Source organism: Danio rerio, chromosome 10, assembly GCF_049306965.1.
Source record: "Danio rerio strain Tuebingen ecotype United States chromosome 10, GRCz12tu, whole genome shotgun sequence".
Lineage (NCBI taxonomy): Eukaryota > Metazoa > Chordata > Actinopteri > Cypriniformes > Danionidae > Danio > Danio rerio.
The window spans coordinates 6,199,086-6,218,459 of record NC_133185.1 but is presented as its reverse complement, the minus strand read 5'-3'; the positions used below and the strand labels follow the sequence as shown (position 1 = coordinate 6,218,459).

At 35.9% G+C, this 19,374-nt stretch overlaps 1 protein-coding gene across 4 annotated transcripts in view; it reads right to left on the bottom strand.

Annotated features, from left to right (window-relative positions):
• pam (peptidylglycine alpha-amidating monooxygenase) overlaps positions 1–19,374 on the bottom strand; it is a 97,858-nt gene that overhangs the window by 44,834 nt on the left and 33,650 nt on the right. For all 4 annotated transcript variants that reach the window (XM_694344.6, XM_068223889.1, XM_005155504.5 and 1 more), the window contains exons 6-12: positions 18,462–18,553; positions 16,800–16,883; positions 16,607–16,655; positions 13,586–13,653; positions 10,643–10,723; positions 10,448–10,524; positions 4,647–4,750 (exon numbers count right to left, since the gene is read on the bottom strand). In XM_694344.6, coding sequence (XP_699436.4) covers positions 4,647–4,750; positions 10,448–10,524; positions 10,643–10,723; positions 13,586–13,653; positions 16,607–16,655; positions 16,800–16,883; positions 18,462–18,553 — 555 coding nt within the window. The remainder of the gene's footprint in view (positions 1–4,646; positions 4,751–10,447; positions 10,525–10,642; positions 10,724–13,585; positions 13,654–16,606; positions 16,656–16,799; positions 16,884–18,461; positions 18,554–19,374) is intronic.

Genomic DNA, 19,374 nt, shown 5'->3' with positions numbered 1-19,374 from the left:
CCAGCTGTTTTCATTGTGCAGGTGTGAAGCGCCAGGTTTTTGCTGGGTTTTTAACTGTATTTTACCATTCTACACTATCAGGGCTCGAAATTAACTTTTTTCTTGGTAGCACCGCTACTACACGTTTTATATTAACAGATTTTTTGCATTTGCAATTACTCTAATCAAAACTAACAAATAAACAAAAATCTGTATGCGCTCACTGGCCCTGCATGCACTGCTTGACGTGAATGAGATGAACTGATTATTAAATTAACAATAATAACTGTGCTGTTCTCATGTCTTGACATTGCACAAATGATATTGCCATATAACTTATTATTTGCATACGTCATCTCAATAGCAATAGCCAACCCAGGCTCATTTTGAAAACGTAGCCCCGCTGACGTTTCTGAGGACCGCGATTTACGTGGCCGGAGGTACGTATGGCCGCATTTTGTTTTTTTTCGAGCGAACGCTACGGGGCGGTGTGACGCTGCTCCTCTTCTTCGTGCTTGCCGACTGATGGCTCACCTCTGTGAGGAGGGCTTTCCCGCCGCAACCAGTTTGTCCGCTTAGCTTGTAGTGTTACGTTGGCGGAGCGGAGACCTGGAGAAGGAGGAGCCGGCCGCGGCGACAACCGGGTTTGAGTACGGGGAAGAGCGGTTCCAGAAATCAGGTAAGATGAAAAACAGAATCCAAATAATAAAAGGGACGAGTTGGCTGCGAGGCGAGAATGCGGTGAAATCCGAAAACGCTGTTAAATATGGATGAAGGCTTTTGCTTTTCTTTTCTGGACGGCTTTTGTAAATCGTCGCTTGGGTTTAGGGAAGGAGGAGGAGGAGGAGTAGGAGGGTGGCTGGGTCGAACGGCACTTGAATTCAGTCAGTCGGACAGACAGTCGCTCGACAGCGGCCTCCGGTCTCTTTTCACGTGAGAACAGTGCGGGCGCGAACGGCGCGCGCTCCTGAGAGGCGTTCGAGACGTGAAAAAGCACGCACAGCAGCCTCTCGCAGATTCGCGAAAACAAAAACTGCACAAATACGTACCTCCTGGGACGTATTTCGTGGTCTCCAGTAACATCCGCGGGGCTACGTTTCCACAATAGCCGCATTTCCACTATCAGGCCAGTGTGAGCCAGGGCTTATATCGGGCCAGGCCGGGCCAATCGCCCGGGAGGTTGAGCAGTGAGGCCGAAATCATGTCGCGTTTCCACTGTGGGGCTAGTAGCTCGCAGCGCGTCACGCAAACCCCGCCCCCAGAACATCCCCCGAATCGAACGTCACTCAAACCGCCCACTTCAGCGAGAATCATGCAGATAAAGCACACCATCACATCATCACGAAACAATTAAAATTAGGACAACCAAAACAAACAAATGACACGTTACTGTACAGCAGTACAACGCATGTCTATACGCACATGCCTGTGTGTTTTCATTCATCATATTCATTTACTCGCCGACCGACTATTGGCATCAAAATCCAGTGGTCTTGCCACCAACGGAGGGACTCAGCGCAGGGAGCGCACACATCCATAATATAACACCACATATATAAAATCATCCGTTAATAACTTGATATAAAATGTGTTTTATAACATCCTCTAGACAGAATCTGTCCAACATTCATCCCAAATGCTCCAGAGAGAACTGAAACATGATTTTTTTTCCCTATAGGCTTTACGACACTTAATAGATGATTCCCTTTATTTAAAGATGTTGCTTATTATATCTTAAGTAAAGGAAAGTGTTCAGTGTTTCAGCACATAACAGCATCACGTAATAAAATATAGCCTATATTTCGTTGCGCTCAGCAGCAATGCACTAATTAAGCTCTTTATGTATTTAAAATTTCCTTTTTTAATTTTACCACGTTATATAAAAACATACACACTTGTTTGAGGACACAGAACACATTTTGAACTTGCAGTTTTCCCCGTCAAAAAAGTGCTGCGCAGCTGGAAGACAGAAAAAAAGGTCGCCTATTTCTGCTTTCACTCACCCCGAAAATGCTCTATTTGCATGATTTGATTAATTTCATCGAATCCAAATACTTTATAAATAATATTTAAAACATTCTCCGGTGTTTATTTATTTGTTTATTTATTTTTTTAGAAAATATCTAAAATCTTTTTTTCAAAGAGGCTTTTGAAAAATGAAAGTTAAATATAAATTTGAAACAGTTTGATATAGTACCTAATTGGTATAGCTATAGCTTTTGTTAGTTTTATATTGGTTTATTTATTTAATGTGATTTTATTATAGGCCTATCTGATATTTGTAATTCTTTAAATTATTTCAATATAGGGCTATTTTATCTAGATATGACATTATTGTTTTGAGCCTATAAAAGTGGACATGAAATTTGTAAAGTTTAATGTCTTACTGTTGTATTTATATAGTGTATTATCACCAAAATAAATTAAAACAATAAAAATAAAAGATAAAAGCCGCTCGCGGCATCAACAGAGCTATAAATGGAGCGCTCTTTTCCTCGGTCTCACACACATACACAGACATCTAAACGCGCAAAAACACACTTATTAAACTTGACAAAACCTCTTGAAAACCTTTACTGTCAGCTCTGTCTTTAATATGGTGTAAAGATTATTATGCGTTATTGAAACATCAAAGATGCTGCAAAGAAAGATCATATTATGCAACAGCCTTACATTTAAAAGAGAAACATAAGGGCGATCATATGGAGAAAAAAAAAAAAAAAAAAGACCCCAGCCTATAATTTGTTTCAGATGTTTTCTTTCTCTTATTTATTTATTTGTTTATGTGTTTGGCGCATGTACTCGAGTGCGATCGGAAAACTGTGCCCGCCTCTCCTTTCACTCCGCCCCGAAGCCCCAGCTGGCCCTCTTTGGCCCAAGGTATTCGGCGGGCCGAAAAAGGCCGGCCGCTGGCCCCAAGAAAGCCCCGCTTTGGCACGATTAGGCCCCGGAAGTGACAGTGGAAACGCCACTGGCCTTGGCTCGCCCTGGCTCGCTCGCTTTAGGCGCGATAGTGGAAACGCGGCTAATGAGCCTGGGTTGGCAATAGCGTTCTTTTCATATATGCAATATTAGTTTCATCTCTGAGAATGCATGCTCTTTAGCGATGGTGAACGCACGACTGACAGCATCGTGACGATTAAATAAAGGATTAAATAACATTGGAACATCTTGTGTTTAATATGTGAAGATTCAGTGGCAAACAGTTACCTGAAAACTCCGTCCCACCAACTTTGTAATGGATTTTCATAGTGGACTTGTATAGTCTTATATTATACTTTCATAGTCAACCCGAACTTCTTTCTGAAAGACCAACGTGGCCTTGTATGCATGAACAGAAAGATTGTCTCTGAAAGGACTCCTGCCAAAAATGCTGAATCAAAACTTTTCCAAACCCTGAATCAATATCGAAATTACTTTTGCATGCTGGAGGGCAATGACATTATGCAGTTCAAAACAACTATCTGAAGGGTGACACAAGTATTTCTTTAAGACAGGTATGTTTTAAAACTGTATTTTAGCCACGCAAAGCTTATGTAGATTGTGTTCTTGTTTTTGAATGGGTTTATATGCACGGAAGTGTTGTTCAGCTACTGAAAACGTCTGGCAAAAGATTGGCTATTTTCGAGTTCATAGAGAGCCTTTTACAGCATCAATAATATAGTCGGTTAAATTGACATAATTATTTGTATAGCTGTTCAAGTGAAAAAGGAGATGTACGAGGATCAGCGAGCACAACTGAAACTGAAAAGTCACTTGTTGTCTTGGTAATGTAAACATAAGTAAAAAAAAAATGTAAAAAAGATGACCGGATATTTCTGTTTTTAGCACTGCTTTTTTTTTTAACAAATTTTTATTTAGTTCAATAACAAAACATAAGTAAATGTGTTCTTCCACCTAACCAGCTTTACTGAGGAGAAATTAGATTTTTATTCACACATTTGTTCATTTCTGAACAGTGACAGCCTGTAACAGTTTTGAAGATATAGTTGAATATAATTCCTGCACCCGCTAGCCTGTCAACAACTGCGCTTGATAAAGTGTGTGTCTACATCAGTTTTATTAACTGGTGAATGACATGATCTACTGTTATATCTAATCAGTAGGGCCAGCCGGAATCTGCGGACGTGTTTTTGCTATTTCTGCTGAGAATTTTGGTAAAAGTCGGCAGAATTATTTTGCGAGTATCATACCTAAAACCTTGATATATGAAATAAAAAATAATATATATTTTTTAACTTTAATGTTTAAACTGCACATCCAATTAGATTCACTTTCTTTGGTAAACAAAGCACGTTTGCCATTTAATATATCTAGTAAAAGACAGAAAATATTACTGTACACACCGCGTTGTACATAAATCAGATGAACATTTTCACATTAATCAATATTATTACTGAAATTAATTAAAAAACTGAATATAGACTTACACACATTTACTTAAGTAAATAAATTAATGATGAGCTAAAAATCTGCAGAAATCTGTGGAAAATCTGCGTGCGCAGATTCCGGATGGGCCTACAAATCAGTGCGCGTTTGCGAGTTTATGATTTAAGGAGGCGTGGCTTAGAACGGCAGGGGAGGGTCGTAAAATTACAGCTAAGTACTTTAAGAATCTGAGAAGTTTAATTTCGATGCATCCCTTACTGGTAATAACATGAACTTACCCAATTTGAGTTGTAGTGGTTCGTCCTTCCCCTGTGAACACGCAACGGGCTGCTAGTATGTCTCCATCTTTTACATCAATTGTGTTGGTGGCTGGATAAAAAGCCTAAAAACAAGAAGCTTGTTTATTTATTTAGCCAATTAATATCATTATGTTACATTCAAAATACACTCACAAATACACTCAATTAAAGAAATCTACTGCAAGACACGTTGACAATTAAATCAACTTAAAAACTTTAGGCTTTAAAACATGCATAATGAGATTGTAAAAGTAATCCATACGAATTGAGCAGTTCAATCCAAGTCTTCTGAAGAGAGAGGATTGTGTAGCAAGCAAGTTAAAATGTTTAAAATTAAATGTAGAATTTGTTTTATTTTGGGGGAACTATTCCATTTTCAGTAATACTTTAAGGCTAACATTAAAAATTAGAATAACATTTTTTATTTTTTTTTGCACAGTTCTACACAGACTTATTGCATGGGAACATAACATTGGTAAGACTTTATTTCAATGGTTCCTGCTGCACATTTTGTTGCCTAAAGTTCAGGGCTGATAGTGAAAAAAATTCCTGAGCCTGAACTTTTTTTCCTTGCCCCTGAGGTGAGTAGTGGTGGGGGTACTATGTATGCAACGCACTTTTAACACATAACTTGTGGGCCCCTGGGCCCAAATATATTAACAGCCTATGTGTAACCCTGATCATCATTATTGTCAAGTGGCTCTTTTTAGACACATGCCAGTAATGTCAGTGACACATGCCAGTGTCAGTGATCTTGTGACATGTGCCAGTAGGTGTCAGTATAAGCACGTTATAAGCACATTAATCTTATAAGTCTCTTTGCTTTAATATTTAAAAATCATTAGGCAAATGACACCTGTTATCTTACATGCATATATGTTATGAGTTTTCAACATGCATTTTATTATAACTTTTTAAAGGATATTATTTAAAATACCTTAAAATGAAAATAAGTTAAATAATAAAATAAATGAATGAATTAAAAACATAGAGAAGTCCGTATTGTAGGGAACAAAGGAACTGCCAGGATGCAATAATATACAGTACAACAGATAAGTGTAACCCCTCCCATACATAAGCATGCCACAATAAATTTGACTGACATGTACTGTCAAATGACTATATTACGTACGGAAGTATGACTACGAATACATAAAATAAATGCGTTTAAATTAAAACATCGTGGAGTAGCTCAGCAAATAAACTAACTTGCGACGCGATAAATTAGGTTAAAAGTCGCGTAATGATTAAATATGGTTTTGCTCGTGTTAATTAATGTCATAAGCTTCGCCGGGTGTCGATGTCACTGCAGTAAGATGCAGCGCGACACTCTGAGTGACACAGGTCACTACACATGCCACTAGCGAGTGACACATGACAGTGGAAAACCGGACGTGCCACCGGAAGTGTCACTACACTCAGTGGCATGTGCCAGTGTCATCTGTACGTCAGATGTCGTGTCACTCCATGTTAAAACTGCTACTGTGAATCCGCGTTCAAGCGCACACAATAAGCTAAAACTCGCCCCAAGCACCGGCAAAAACAAATAACAATGAATGTGTCGAGGAAAGAGTAAGGACATATCTTAATTATTTATTAATAAACTTATTCTGAGTCAGTGTCGCAAAGATCCTGACTGGCAATCTCCTCTTGGACTCGCCTTTAGAAATTCATCTTTACGGATTACATGAAGGAGTTTTTTTGTTTTCGATTTGTTTTATTTCGTTAAATAATAATTTAAAGCTTTCTATAAATATATTTATTATGTCTGTGAGGCATATACATTTTGCTTCATTTTGTTAAGCGCTCCTGTTCAAAAACCAGACGACAGAAAGCGCATAATTTTGGTTTTCTTTATTTTATAAAAACGCTTTAAAGTTTTTTGATGTATTACATGTACTTTGTGAGCAAAAATGACGGATAACTTTAAATTGCTCCCACTGAAAAAATGCAAGTGATTGCTCTGGCGCCTCGATGTCCTGCAAGCTTTTTATAAGCAAACTATGCGCCTAATAGCACACATTCTTTAACGTTTAAGCTACCATTGTTTTATACTTGAACTGTTTTATATCTTTTATTTTAGGCAAGTCGTGATGATCTGAGAAGGCAAACTGATCAAACAGACAATGATGGTCTTCCGCTGGGCGCTGTTCGTTAAAAAAAAAACTTATCTTTAACGAATAAAAACTGCTCCAAACGTTTTTCTAAATAAGCTGAATAAAAAACGAAACTAAATATAAACACTTTGCCATTAGGCTACATACAAAACTGAACTATTTCATAGCTGAAACACTAAGTTGTTTAAGGAGAAGGGGGAAATATATTTTTGTCCCGTCTATTGCTTCACCGTTATTTCGAGAATAAACCCAGCGTAAATATGCAGATGTCTGACTCAGAAAACGAAAGTTTCATACAAATTCTGAATGGATTATAGCCTGGACAGTGCAAAGCACGCTCCTCTTATTATCACTAAAAAGCGTCACTAATCTTAGTTCATAGAGATCTCACAAAGATCCGTTATAATTTATAAAGCTCTCTAAATTACACAATTAATCTTTAATTTACATGGCGTCTACACTCAAAAGATGATTCACGAGCACACAAAATGGCATTTAATAAAAACCAATCCGGCGCTTTCAGCAGTGAGTGAATTCTGTGAATCTAGAGAAATGACAGATCAATATCCGTGAACCTGATTTTTTTCCCCGCAGCCACAGTACGCCGGAAATCCGGCGTGGTGCCGGAACGCTATCACCCCTGAAAGTTGCAAATGCAGATTTCAGCTCTGGTGGATTAGACAGACGCCTCCACTAGCCACTTTGGCTGGTTGCAAATAATTTGTAATTTTTTGTAGTTTTCTTAAAATCAGAGTTCGACAATAAGGATGGCCCAGTGTGATCTTAGAATCGAGAAGCAGCACTACGGACAAAAATAATTGCGTTCAGGCGAGCAAAAGAAAGCAGGTGAATACCAGAAGAGAGAATAATCACTCGCGCCAACAGCTGATGTGATGTGCGAGACTGTTTAAAATCGTGCGCGCTACCGTTTCCTTGCTTGAAGCAACCATGCTTAAAAGAGCAATTGGTGTGATCGGTTCTCTTTCAAATAAACTAGACAAAAAGTGATGCTCCTGCACCCACAGTCTTGCTACTTTCAAGAGCAAGCACCGACTGCTTTCGCTTTAACCATTATTTGAACAGATTATTACAGATCATCCTTTATCACACACGGTATGTTTTTCACCTGCTTTCTTTTGCTTACAGTTATTTTTTGTTAATATGGTTCAATTATCATTTTTTACATTGGTAAGACTTTATTTTGAATAGTCCTATTGCACATTTTATTGCCTAAAGTTGCATTGAAACAACATGCCAAATAATTCTCAATTGAGTTTTAGTAGACTGTCCGCTTAATATCTTATGATATGCTCCTTCAACAGACATTTAACTGACTATGAGAAACTTTGCAGGCAGGGTTGAACATTAACACCCACCAACCCGCCAAAAGCGGGTAGATTTCAGCTTTGGCGGGTTAGACAGACACCACCACTAGCCACTTTGGCTGGTTGAAAATAATTTTTAAATTGTAGCTTTCTTAACAGCAGAGTTCGACAATAAGGATGGCCCAGTATACGTGCAAATGCGATCTTAGAATCGAGAAGCAGCACTACTGACAAAAATAATTTCGCTCAGGTGAGCTAAAGAAAGCAGGTGAATACCAAATAAGAGGATGATCACTCGCGACAAACAGCTGATGTGACGCGCGTGACTGTTTAAATGCGTGCGCGCTCCCGTTTCCTTGCTTGAAGCAACCGTTCTTTCCTAGGACTTTTAGCCAGGACAAATTACTGTGCATAGTTTAGATTAATGACGATAATTATTTTTTAAATGTCAATAGTTTTTTTTGTTTGTTTCTTTTTTTTTTTTAAGCTTTTGTTTTTTATTCGTTTTAACATAACGGAACAAACAGATCACCAGAGGCATCACATACAATTATTACATTCTTCCTATACAGTCGTTTTTATAGTACAGGTTACTCTCCCATTAGCCCCCACCCTAACCCGTCAGTAAAAGGTACTGTGTTATAAGCATAAACACCAACATAGTTTCCTTCAAGTCCATATGATTCAGTCTTTTACAATCTGTAATGTGCGGTCCAAACTAAATATTTCACATATATAATATACATATATATGTACATATATTGAAAAAAAAAATTATAAAATATATATATAAATAAATATAAATAAGGGGAGGAGGGGGGTTCGCACTCATTGCAAAGCATTTCCTAGCAAATTATATATTTTCTATATTCTTATATATAAACCATTTTGACCAATTTTTATAGCATTTATCCATGTTTAGTCGTAAAGAAAAGGTGAGTTTCTCCATTTCAAACATATTATCTACAATTGTTATCCACTCATCCTTTGTTGGTGGAATCTCTTCCAATCATTTCTTGGTTATTGCTTTTTTACTAGCAACTAATAGTATTTTGAGAAGGTATTTGTCTTGTGCATTAAAATCGGTTTGTATGTTTCCTAAATATATAGTACCAAAGCTATGATCAATCTCAAAACCAAGTATTGATTCAATTTCAGTGACCACCATTAACCAATAAGATTGGATTGCTGGACAATTCCAGAATATATGATAATAATCAGCCATAAAATTGTTACATCGTCTCCAGCAACGTGCAGAATCTAAGTTACCATTCTGTGAGTATTTCCTTTTTGGAGTAATAAAGAATCTAATCATATTTTTCCATGAGAATTCTCTCCATTGACCAGAACTAGAGGTAGTATGTTGTGTTTTACAAATATTTGTCCAATCTTCTTCTGACAGAACTATGCTCGCCTCCTTCTCCCATTTCTCTTTAACATATATTTGTTTGTTTCTTTTAAGAAATGTTTTGATAAATAAAAAGTATAGTATACAGCTATATTTTGCTTGTTTTGACATATTTAAAATTTGTGGCTAAGAAATAATTATTTATTTATTTTTATTGTGGTTAGAGACAAATTTGCTAAATCCTTAATTTTGAGCTCTGAAAGGTCATGTGAAATAAAAACTAATTGTAATACGACACTATGAAACCATTAACCCATTTACTCATGCTCATTGAGCAAGCTCACACAAAAAGTGAAATGAATGAGGAGGCATGTGGACATAACACAAAATCTAAATCAAGTAATTTTAGCATGTCAAAGTCATATTTATGCATATAAAATATATTTTCCCAACAACAAAATTGAGGCTAGTGAAAATGGCGAGTGGCTAGAAATGTTGGAAAACTACTAGCCACACTGGCTGGTGATCAAAAAAGTTAATGTCAAGTACATGTCAACTTACACTAACCCTAACCTAACAGTCTACTTATAATTTGTTGTGAATTAGTTGGCATGTACTGTAGATGCAATGTAACTTAAATTCAACAAAATGTGTTAAAAAGACCATCAAAATATGATCATACAGACATTTATTTTATTGTATTTTAAGAATCTTTATATGATTTCAACTGACATGACAGTGGGCCACACAATTAGAGTGGCCTAATTAAAAAATCACAATTATATTTTTTACAATTTTAAACATTACAAAGTAGCTAGCGAAGGCTGCACCAGAGCATACACGTGCACTTGACGCAGAAGTATAAATTAGCCTAAAGTCGAAGGAAAATGAACGAATGAATGAAGACTACAGAGTTTCTTCTTTACACCAACCATTGCTTTTAATTTGTCTTTGAATTAGATTTACTGTGAAATTGCAACACACTCTTACCTGCGGCAACAGTGGAGATTGTCGTCCAATCTGAGTCCACTGTCCATTTCGAACCCTGTACCCGCTTACAACTTTACCTGAAGGGCAGTGACAAACAAAGTTATCGAAACATTAAAAGGAATTTGCAAAGACTAAACTAAACAAAAACTCTGACAATGTAAATATTACAAGCACATTTAAAAAAAATGATCTCACCAAGGCTGTGTGTGTGTGTCCTGAAGGCAAATGGATACATCGGGGAAGATGTGTAAGTGCAAGCAATGTCTGCATTGGTAACTGTGAACACCAAAAATGTCATGTTATAAATAATCAACACAACACATTAGGGATGCTCATTTCATTTCATTTTACCAACAGACAACCGCAGCTAGTTAGCCTAATATTAACCGTTAACCGATGAATATTTAAATATTACTTAATAAAAAAAAAATAATTGAGGAGTCTATTTTGTGTGACACAAGAAATATATTAAAATACTGATTTATTTTATCATGCGAACAGCATACAGAACATAACAGAGCATCTTCACGCACATGCAGTGTTTCCTACAGCATAGAAAAATAGAATAAACTAAATAATAATAATAAATAACAGGCCTGCCCTAGATATTTAATGCCTAAATGACAAATTTAGATTACAAAATGAAAACACTAACTGAATCCTTTTTTTCCAATCATGTTTTTTTCTTCCGTCAAATAATATTATCAGGCTATTGAATCGATCGCTCCACTGAAAATATGCATTTAATTAATGCTCCGCTGTTATTACTATGTCACAAAACCCCTTTTAACATTTTAATAAAAGTCATTGGTTTAAAGATTAAGGGCCCTATCATACACCCGGTGCAATGTGGTGCAAGGCGTGGCACATTAGTCTTTTGGTACTTTAAGCTTGGCGCAAGGGTCATTTTGAGGTGTTGCGCCACACTGTTTAAATAGCAAATGCATTTGCGCTCAAATGTGCGCCCATAGGTGTTCTGGTCTAAAAAAGCAGGCGTGTTTTGGCGCGATGCTATTTTGAGAAACTGTAAATAGTCTGATCTTTAGACCAGAACAAAGTCGATCTATTGTCTGGCGCAAAGTGCGCCTGGCTTACACACTACACAAAAGATGCAGAGCAATACGCAAATATCTTTACATATGAAATATATATAATTTATTATATATTAAAATATTTTTTGACGGAATGCAAATATATTTACATATGAAAATATATAATATTTAAATATAAATATATAATAAAAATATATTATATATTATATAAATATATTATAGAAAAATATATAATATATAAATATACAATAAAAATATTATATATAATATATAATATAACGGATATATATATATATATATATATATATATATATAAATATATATATATATATATATATATATATATATATATATATATATATATATATATATATATATATATATACTGTATGTATATATATATATATATATATATATATATATATATATATATATATATATATATATATATATATATATATATATATATATATATAATAAGGATATATACAGGATATAAATATAAATTATTAAAATATTACAAAACATTCATTTCTAGCCTACATGAAGATTTAAAAACCACTGCCTTACTTTCTTCATCTCGGGAGGCTTTTTCAGTTCATTCAATTTGCTTTTGTATAATGTTATTATTATTAGCAGTATTATTTATTATATCCATATTTATATTGTATGCTTTATATATGATTTATTATGTTTTATTAAAAACAAGCTTAGATTTGTCCACCTGTCAAATTTTAGACCATATGGGGCATGGCAGGTGTTTTTGGAAATAACAATATTTTGACCACACTTGGTTATCATTGATTATTTATTCGTTTGTTAGAAATTAGAACTGAATTTAGAAATAGTTTGAAACAAATCTTTGCGCTTAACACACAAAATTAATTATTTATAGGCTAATTGATGTCTGTGCGTGAAGGTTTCCCTATCCACGAGAGCAAAAGCGAAAGTGAACTTACTTTGTCAAAATGCGCTTATGGCGCGACGCAGCTGGCTCTTAAAGGGAATGGGAGATGAGACTCTAACTGGTTTATTCTCAAAACACACCTATAACTCATTAAGAAAATAAACTCAACCCTTTTAGACTATGCGTCATGGCGCAAAGCGGATTTTCCCATCCTTAAATGAGCAAAAATGCGTTCTGACACGCCCTGAAAGCGTTTGCGTCCTGCGTTTTGCACTCTGCGCATGGACCGTCAAAATAGAGCCCTAAGTCATAATGACTTATTTCCCCCGTCTCACTCGCAATCAGCATCAGCGCTGGTTTGTGTTAACTCGTCTGTGTCAAACTGTGACCTGAAATATTCTTCTTTCACTTTCGTTCTTTGACAAAATATGTCTGTAGGCACGTTTGGTTGCCCGTGTTACCGCCCTGCAAGTTAACAAAAATGTGTTGCACATCATGATTATTTAGGAGCATCAAAAATGGCGGATCTGTTTGGCGAAATATACAGCATTGATAATGTAGATTTTCTACATAGATTTTTCAACAAAACATCAGTAAACAGCGCTATTCCACCTAGCCTGCTTTACTGAGCTGAAGTTGCTTTAATATTCCCCTTGGTTCATTTTTGAACAATGACAGCCTCCCTTTACTGTTTATCATGCTGCTCTGAATATTCGCTCTGAAATAGCATGTAAGTATGGCTTAGTAATTAGCGTAATTCCTGCACGCCGCCGACCAACTACATTTCCAACTGGTGAATGACATGAACTAGTGAGTTGTCTGCTGTCAACTAACAATTTCAGGACGAGTGGCTTTAAAATACAGTCCCTCCCCTGCCATCCAAAGATATTATGCTAAGCTGTTAGCATTTTGGCAGATTACCTCCTGCATCTTTAACTATATCCCGTTAAATTGAAATGTTACCAAAAAAGCAAAAGATTAAAGACTATTTCCCTTTGTAAAGAATAATTTGTAGTATAGAATACATAAACAATAAGATGCTCTTTATAAAACCAGTAAAGCCAATAAATTACCTTTTTAAAACTTTATAAAAAATTAAAAATTATATTTTAATGGCAGATCTAATCTAAAACTGAAACACATCAACTTGAATAAATAGAGACGAAGGTTTAAATGTACCTTTTTTCCCAGGAGGAATCAGAGTGTCCACAGACATCATCAGATACATGCCAGCAATAAAGGGCTGTCTGCACACACACAAACATCATAATGAATCTCTAACGTATTACAGTACATCAAATGTAATAGACAAGGTAAATATATTATGCTAAAAACAAAACTTTGACTATTAAATTTAACATTGATCTCTATATTTTTTAAATAAGATAATGCTCATATGAAGATGTAATACACCTATAATGCATAAAACAATGCATTTACTTTTTTTTTTTTTTTAAATAGTCCAAGATCGATTTTATTCTACAGTAACAATAGGACATTCAATAAAAAAGTCCCCCACTCAAAACAATACTGCATACAGTAGCACTAAATTCTAAAAACACCACTTTTAAATCCTGATAAATGTTCATTGTTTTTTTTTATAAATCATTCACTGCATAAAATAAATAAAAAAGGGCTTATTTTGATTATGATGAAATAAAAGCGGAGATTCTAATATGTGACTTGTTTATATATCGGTTTTCCATGTTTGTTGCATTCAGGCTGATTTACAGACCTGTTACAGCTGGCTATTATGCTGCTGACGTCAATATATTGCACTCGACTCGCATATAAAACACACGCTTTAGGAGAATCAATGAGAACACAAGTGTGCTCTGCAGTGAATTACAACATGGTAACATCCATGAAACTCTGGATTGGCCAATCAGGATCAAGGACTAGTCATTTTACTTTTACTTTAATTATAATGATAATCATGAAAAAAAAACATCGATAAAAATTCTGTCATGACTACATTAACACATTCATATTTTCAAAGCTCATAAGCACACATCTGGCAAGTGCGAAATTAATTATAGCAGACATAATCTGACAAGAGCTAATTCAGTTGCGCGTTCTGTTTTTACTCATGTTCAAACAACACAACACTATGCATGCTGATCTGTTTTCTTTCTTTTTGTAAGCTCATTTTAAGATCACACAGTTATGATAAACCAACATATTTTAATATAAATGGTTTCAAACATCTTTTTAAAGACATAAATAACAGATAATCCTATTTTGCAATAGTTTCCAAATAAATATGACTACAGAATTGTTGGCCCCCCTGAATTATTAGCCCCTTTTATTTTTTCCCCCCCAATTTTTGTTTAACGGAAGATGGAAGATTTTTCCAACACATTTCTAAACATAATAGTTTTTATAACTCATTTCTAATAACTGATTTATTTTATCTTTGCCATAATGACAGTAAGCAATATTTGACTAGATATTTTTCAAGACACTTCTATACAGCTTAAAGCGACATTTAAAGGCTTAACTAGGTTAATTAGTTTAGGGTAGGTTATGTATAATGATGGTTTGTTCTGAAGACAAAAAAATAAAATAAAAAAAATTTAAAATCTTGAAAGAAAATTGCTTAAAAGCGGTACTAATTTTGACCTTAAAATGTGTTTTAAAAAATTTTTAAAGTGCTTTATTCAAGCCAAAATAAAACAAATAAGACTTTCTCCAGAAAAAAAAAAAAATTATCAGAGGTACTGTAAAAATTTCCTTGCTCTGTTAAACATAATTTGGGAAATATTTAATAATAATTCTGACTTCAACTGTGTGTGTGTGTGTGTGTGTGTGTGTATGTGTGTGTGTATATATATATATATATATATATATATATATATATATATATATATATATATATATATATATATATATTTAAGGTTACAGGTATTTTTACACTTTTCCATTAGTTAATGTTACGTAATGTATTTTACTTATTGTGATCACCAGTGGTGTTGCCCTCGCAGGTCGCTGGAGATCACTGCCAGTAACACATTAAAACTACATTCCCCATCATACCCTGCATTCACGCACCAGTTTCAAGTTCACTCTGATTCCACACACAGCTAAAGGACATTATCATTAATTATTTGGACTATAAATACACCTTTCATTCACACATCCGTTGCTGAGTCTTGTTAGTGTTACTTCGCCATTCTGTTTTTGACGTTTCATCGTTTTGATTCCTGCCATCTGTCTTGACTCTTCGCCTGTTATACAGATTACACTTTGGATTTGCCTCTATTGATCTGTATGCTGGTTAGTGGTGGGCAAAGCGAGGCTTCATGAAACACTGAAACAGTCGAAGCAAATGTGTCGAAGCTTCGAAACATTTCAAAATGCGTCTCCACAGTGACACCAAGTGGTCATTTTTTTATGTATTGCTCTGGAACAGCTTCAGCAAAGAAGCTTGGGGGTGTCTTGCGGTTAGGGGTCCCTACCCTGTACTACTGTAGGTCCAGGTTTCAGGCAGCTGCTGAGATCGGATATTATGACAAGATCAGATAGTATAGACTGTACCAGTCAGGAAGCCAAGAAGCTGAATTTACGGGAGTTTTGCGGGAGACGGTACAAAACGGGAGATGGGTTTAAAATAAAATAATAAAAAGACTCCCGACTCCAGTGTTGGCAGGCAAGACTAGGATACAGTACATTAAATCATAGAGATTTTTCCATCACTGGCAGTCAAACTCCGAGGCTCTCAAAACGGCAATGAAATGGCCGATGCTTTGAATCGCTGGTGTTTTGAAACACTTTAGTCATGTGACCTTGGTGTTTCGGATCATGCTTTGCTGCAGTGTTTCAAAAAACTAGTGCTTCGGGATCTCGAAACTGTCTCTAATTGTCAGTTTCACATCAGCCGACCCTAATGCTGGTTTTCGACTAATCTCTTAAATAAAAAACTACATTTAGATCCAACTCCTGTGTTCATGTCTCCCTTCACTTAGTATGAACTAAGAATAAACACAGCTTTTATTATCTATAAAATCTAAATTTGTGCTTGATAACATTAGTTAATACACTGTGAGATAACAAAAACAATGAATGAGTTTATTTTCTTTAATCAAAGTTAACAAAGATGAATAAATACTGTAATGAATCTATTTGTTTGTTAGTAAATATATGAACTAATCGAACCTTGTTGTAAAGTTTGACCCAGATATTGTAATAAAAATAACTTACGGTTTGGAAGTCATTCTTAAAGAGAGTCCTGAGCAGTCTCTATGATGATCTACAGTCAAGACGAGATATACACATTAGCCACAACCTTCTCTCTGCCATTGCAGATAAAAACACAGCAGCTTTCGGTGGATCAAAGCATGCAGATCCCACAATGTTTAGCTCTGGATTCGCGGTACATGAGTGTTTACTGTACCTCTAAAGTTGTTGACATCACCATAGTGAATTTGCAGCACAAAGTAGTTAATTCTTGTGTCTCCTCCAACTTTAAAGCCAACATCTGAAAAAAAACAACAACAACAAAAAAACTCGTTCAAGATGCTTCTTTCTAAAGGATGATGCTAAATCAAGATGCTAAATGATATTTACACCTGGTATGATCATGCATTTACTGTTATCTGACCACAAGTGGTCAGTCAAGATCCATCTGTTTTGAAAACTTGCGTTCAGATAGTTTGACCTTTAGTCATGCCGCCCCCTTATCCTGGAATACTCTTCAGTCCTATCTAAAAATATCTGAGCTCATCCCAATTACATCGTTTCGCTTTATCCTTTTTAACAAACAACAACAGTCCATTTCTCAATGTATGCGTTTTTAATATATTCTAATGTGGTATAGCTGAACAACTAAACTGTCTTTTTTATATTATCTTTATTTTCTATTTATTATTATTAATATTATTAGTAGATTTGTATTAATAATAGACGCAGTGCTGAGAAAGGCACACAAACGCCTCTTCTTCCTCAGGCGTCTCAGGAGGTTTGGAATGACCCCCCACCTCCACGACTCTTTCTACACTAGCACTGTGGAGAGCATCATGTCTGGCTGTATCACCACCTGGTATGGAAACAGCACCAGCAGCAATCGCAAAGGCCTACATAGGATTGTGCGAACTGCTGGACGCGTAGTAGGAGGTGAGCTTCCCTCCCTCCAGGACATCTACACCAGACGGTGCATGACGAAAGCCAAGAGAATTATCAGCGACTCCAGCCACCCAAGCCATAGATTTTTCTCTCTGCTACCCTCAGGCAGAGGGTTCCGCAGCATCCGATCACGCACCAGCCGGCTGAAGAAAAGTTTCTTCCCACAGACTATCAGGCTGATGAACACTTAACACACCCCACACAGAGTCTTCCATACCCCTCACTGCACACCATCAATATGTAGCATGCACTGCACTTTAACCAATCCATATTTGAAACAATACTGCCTACAACTATGTGGACGCCTATTCGTTTTACATATCGCTGTCAATTTCACATTGTCGTTTTATTTGCACTGTCTGTATTTTTCACTGTCGTAGTATTTGCTGTATTTTGTACTGTCTGGAGCCAGCACCTAAGCTTTTCACTCATCATAGCACACGTGCTGCTGATGACGTGATAATAAAAGTGATTTGATTTGATTTATTATTATTATTTTCATAAGTGGTGAGTTGCGGACCTCATGGCCAGGTCACCCTTGTAAATGAAATCTTGATCTCAATGTTTTTTTTTTTAATCTGGTAAAATAAACACACAGCAAAGTTCAAGTTCTGTCATTATTTACTCATCGTCCACTTTTTTGGGACATTCGTCAGTTTTTGAGTCGTCCGATGAACGCAAAAAGATATTTTGAAAAGTTTTGGAAAGCACAGCCATTGACTTCTATACTATGGATGTCAATGGCTGCTAGTTACCAACATTAATCCGAATATGTTGTTTTGTGTTCAACAGAAGAAAGAACTCTAATGAAGTTCAGAAAAAATTGAATATGAGTAAACACTGAGGTATTTTTTCATTTTGGCTGAACTATCCATTTCATACTTCAATTAGACATTTTGAGATGAGGGAGAAGTGATATGGAATAGGCGAGCACCTTTGGGTAGTTTAGTTGGAGGAGCGTTCCTGGCCCAGGCGTACATGATCTTGGCCTGATCCCGACAGGTCCCCAGCTCTTTCCCGCAATCCCTGAGCACACAAGCAGAAACAAATATGTCAGAAATGATCCTTTTGGGTTGTTCTTTGTTTTCATTTTTGTGTGTGTGTGTGTTTCATGTGTACTGCCCATCCACCAAGACGTGCATCAATTTTGCAAATGGCTGACTAAGATAAACTTTCCACCCGATAAGAATAAATGTGCATTAACTACGATGGAAACACATTTACTGAATCAATTCCAGCATGCAAATCAAAAAAGGCATCTGGTTTTGTTAGGAGATCATGTGATAACAAAAAAAGAGTGTGATGGGCATTAATTGACAAACCAGCAGACTAATCCCACAATAAAAGATCTAAAATGTTGTTTTAGATTAGTGGATCCCAAACTTTTTGCTGTGTGCAGCCCCTTTCTAATATTTGACACCTGTCAAGCACGCCTTTCTCCGATTAAACTCCACATTTTTAACTACAATATGTAAATAAATACAGTTAAAGTCAGAATTATTAGCCCCACTGTTTAATTTTTAAACCCTATTGTTTAGTCTTATAGTGATGGTGTTTCATGAAATGTTCCTCTCCACTGATATGAGAGTATGTCTCTAATTCAAGGTCTTGTGGCCTGATGTATAATGACATTTGTTATATTTGTACTGCTAAGATAAAGTATGAGAGCGCACCGGAACACATGCAACTAAGATTACTTCATCTCCTGCTTCTCCTCTTTGGTTTCCTTCAACAATCAACCCCTATATTGATATTAGACTGTTAATTCAGTTGAATACTGGTTATCAGGTTTAGGCATTGGCAACTCTGCTGACATGTTGTCCAGAAACGGACATTTCCTGACAAGA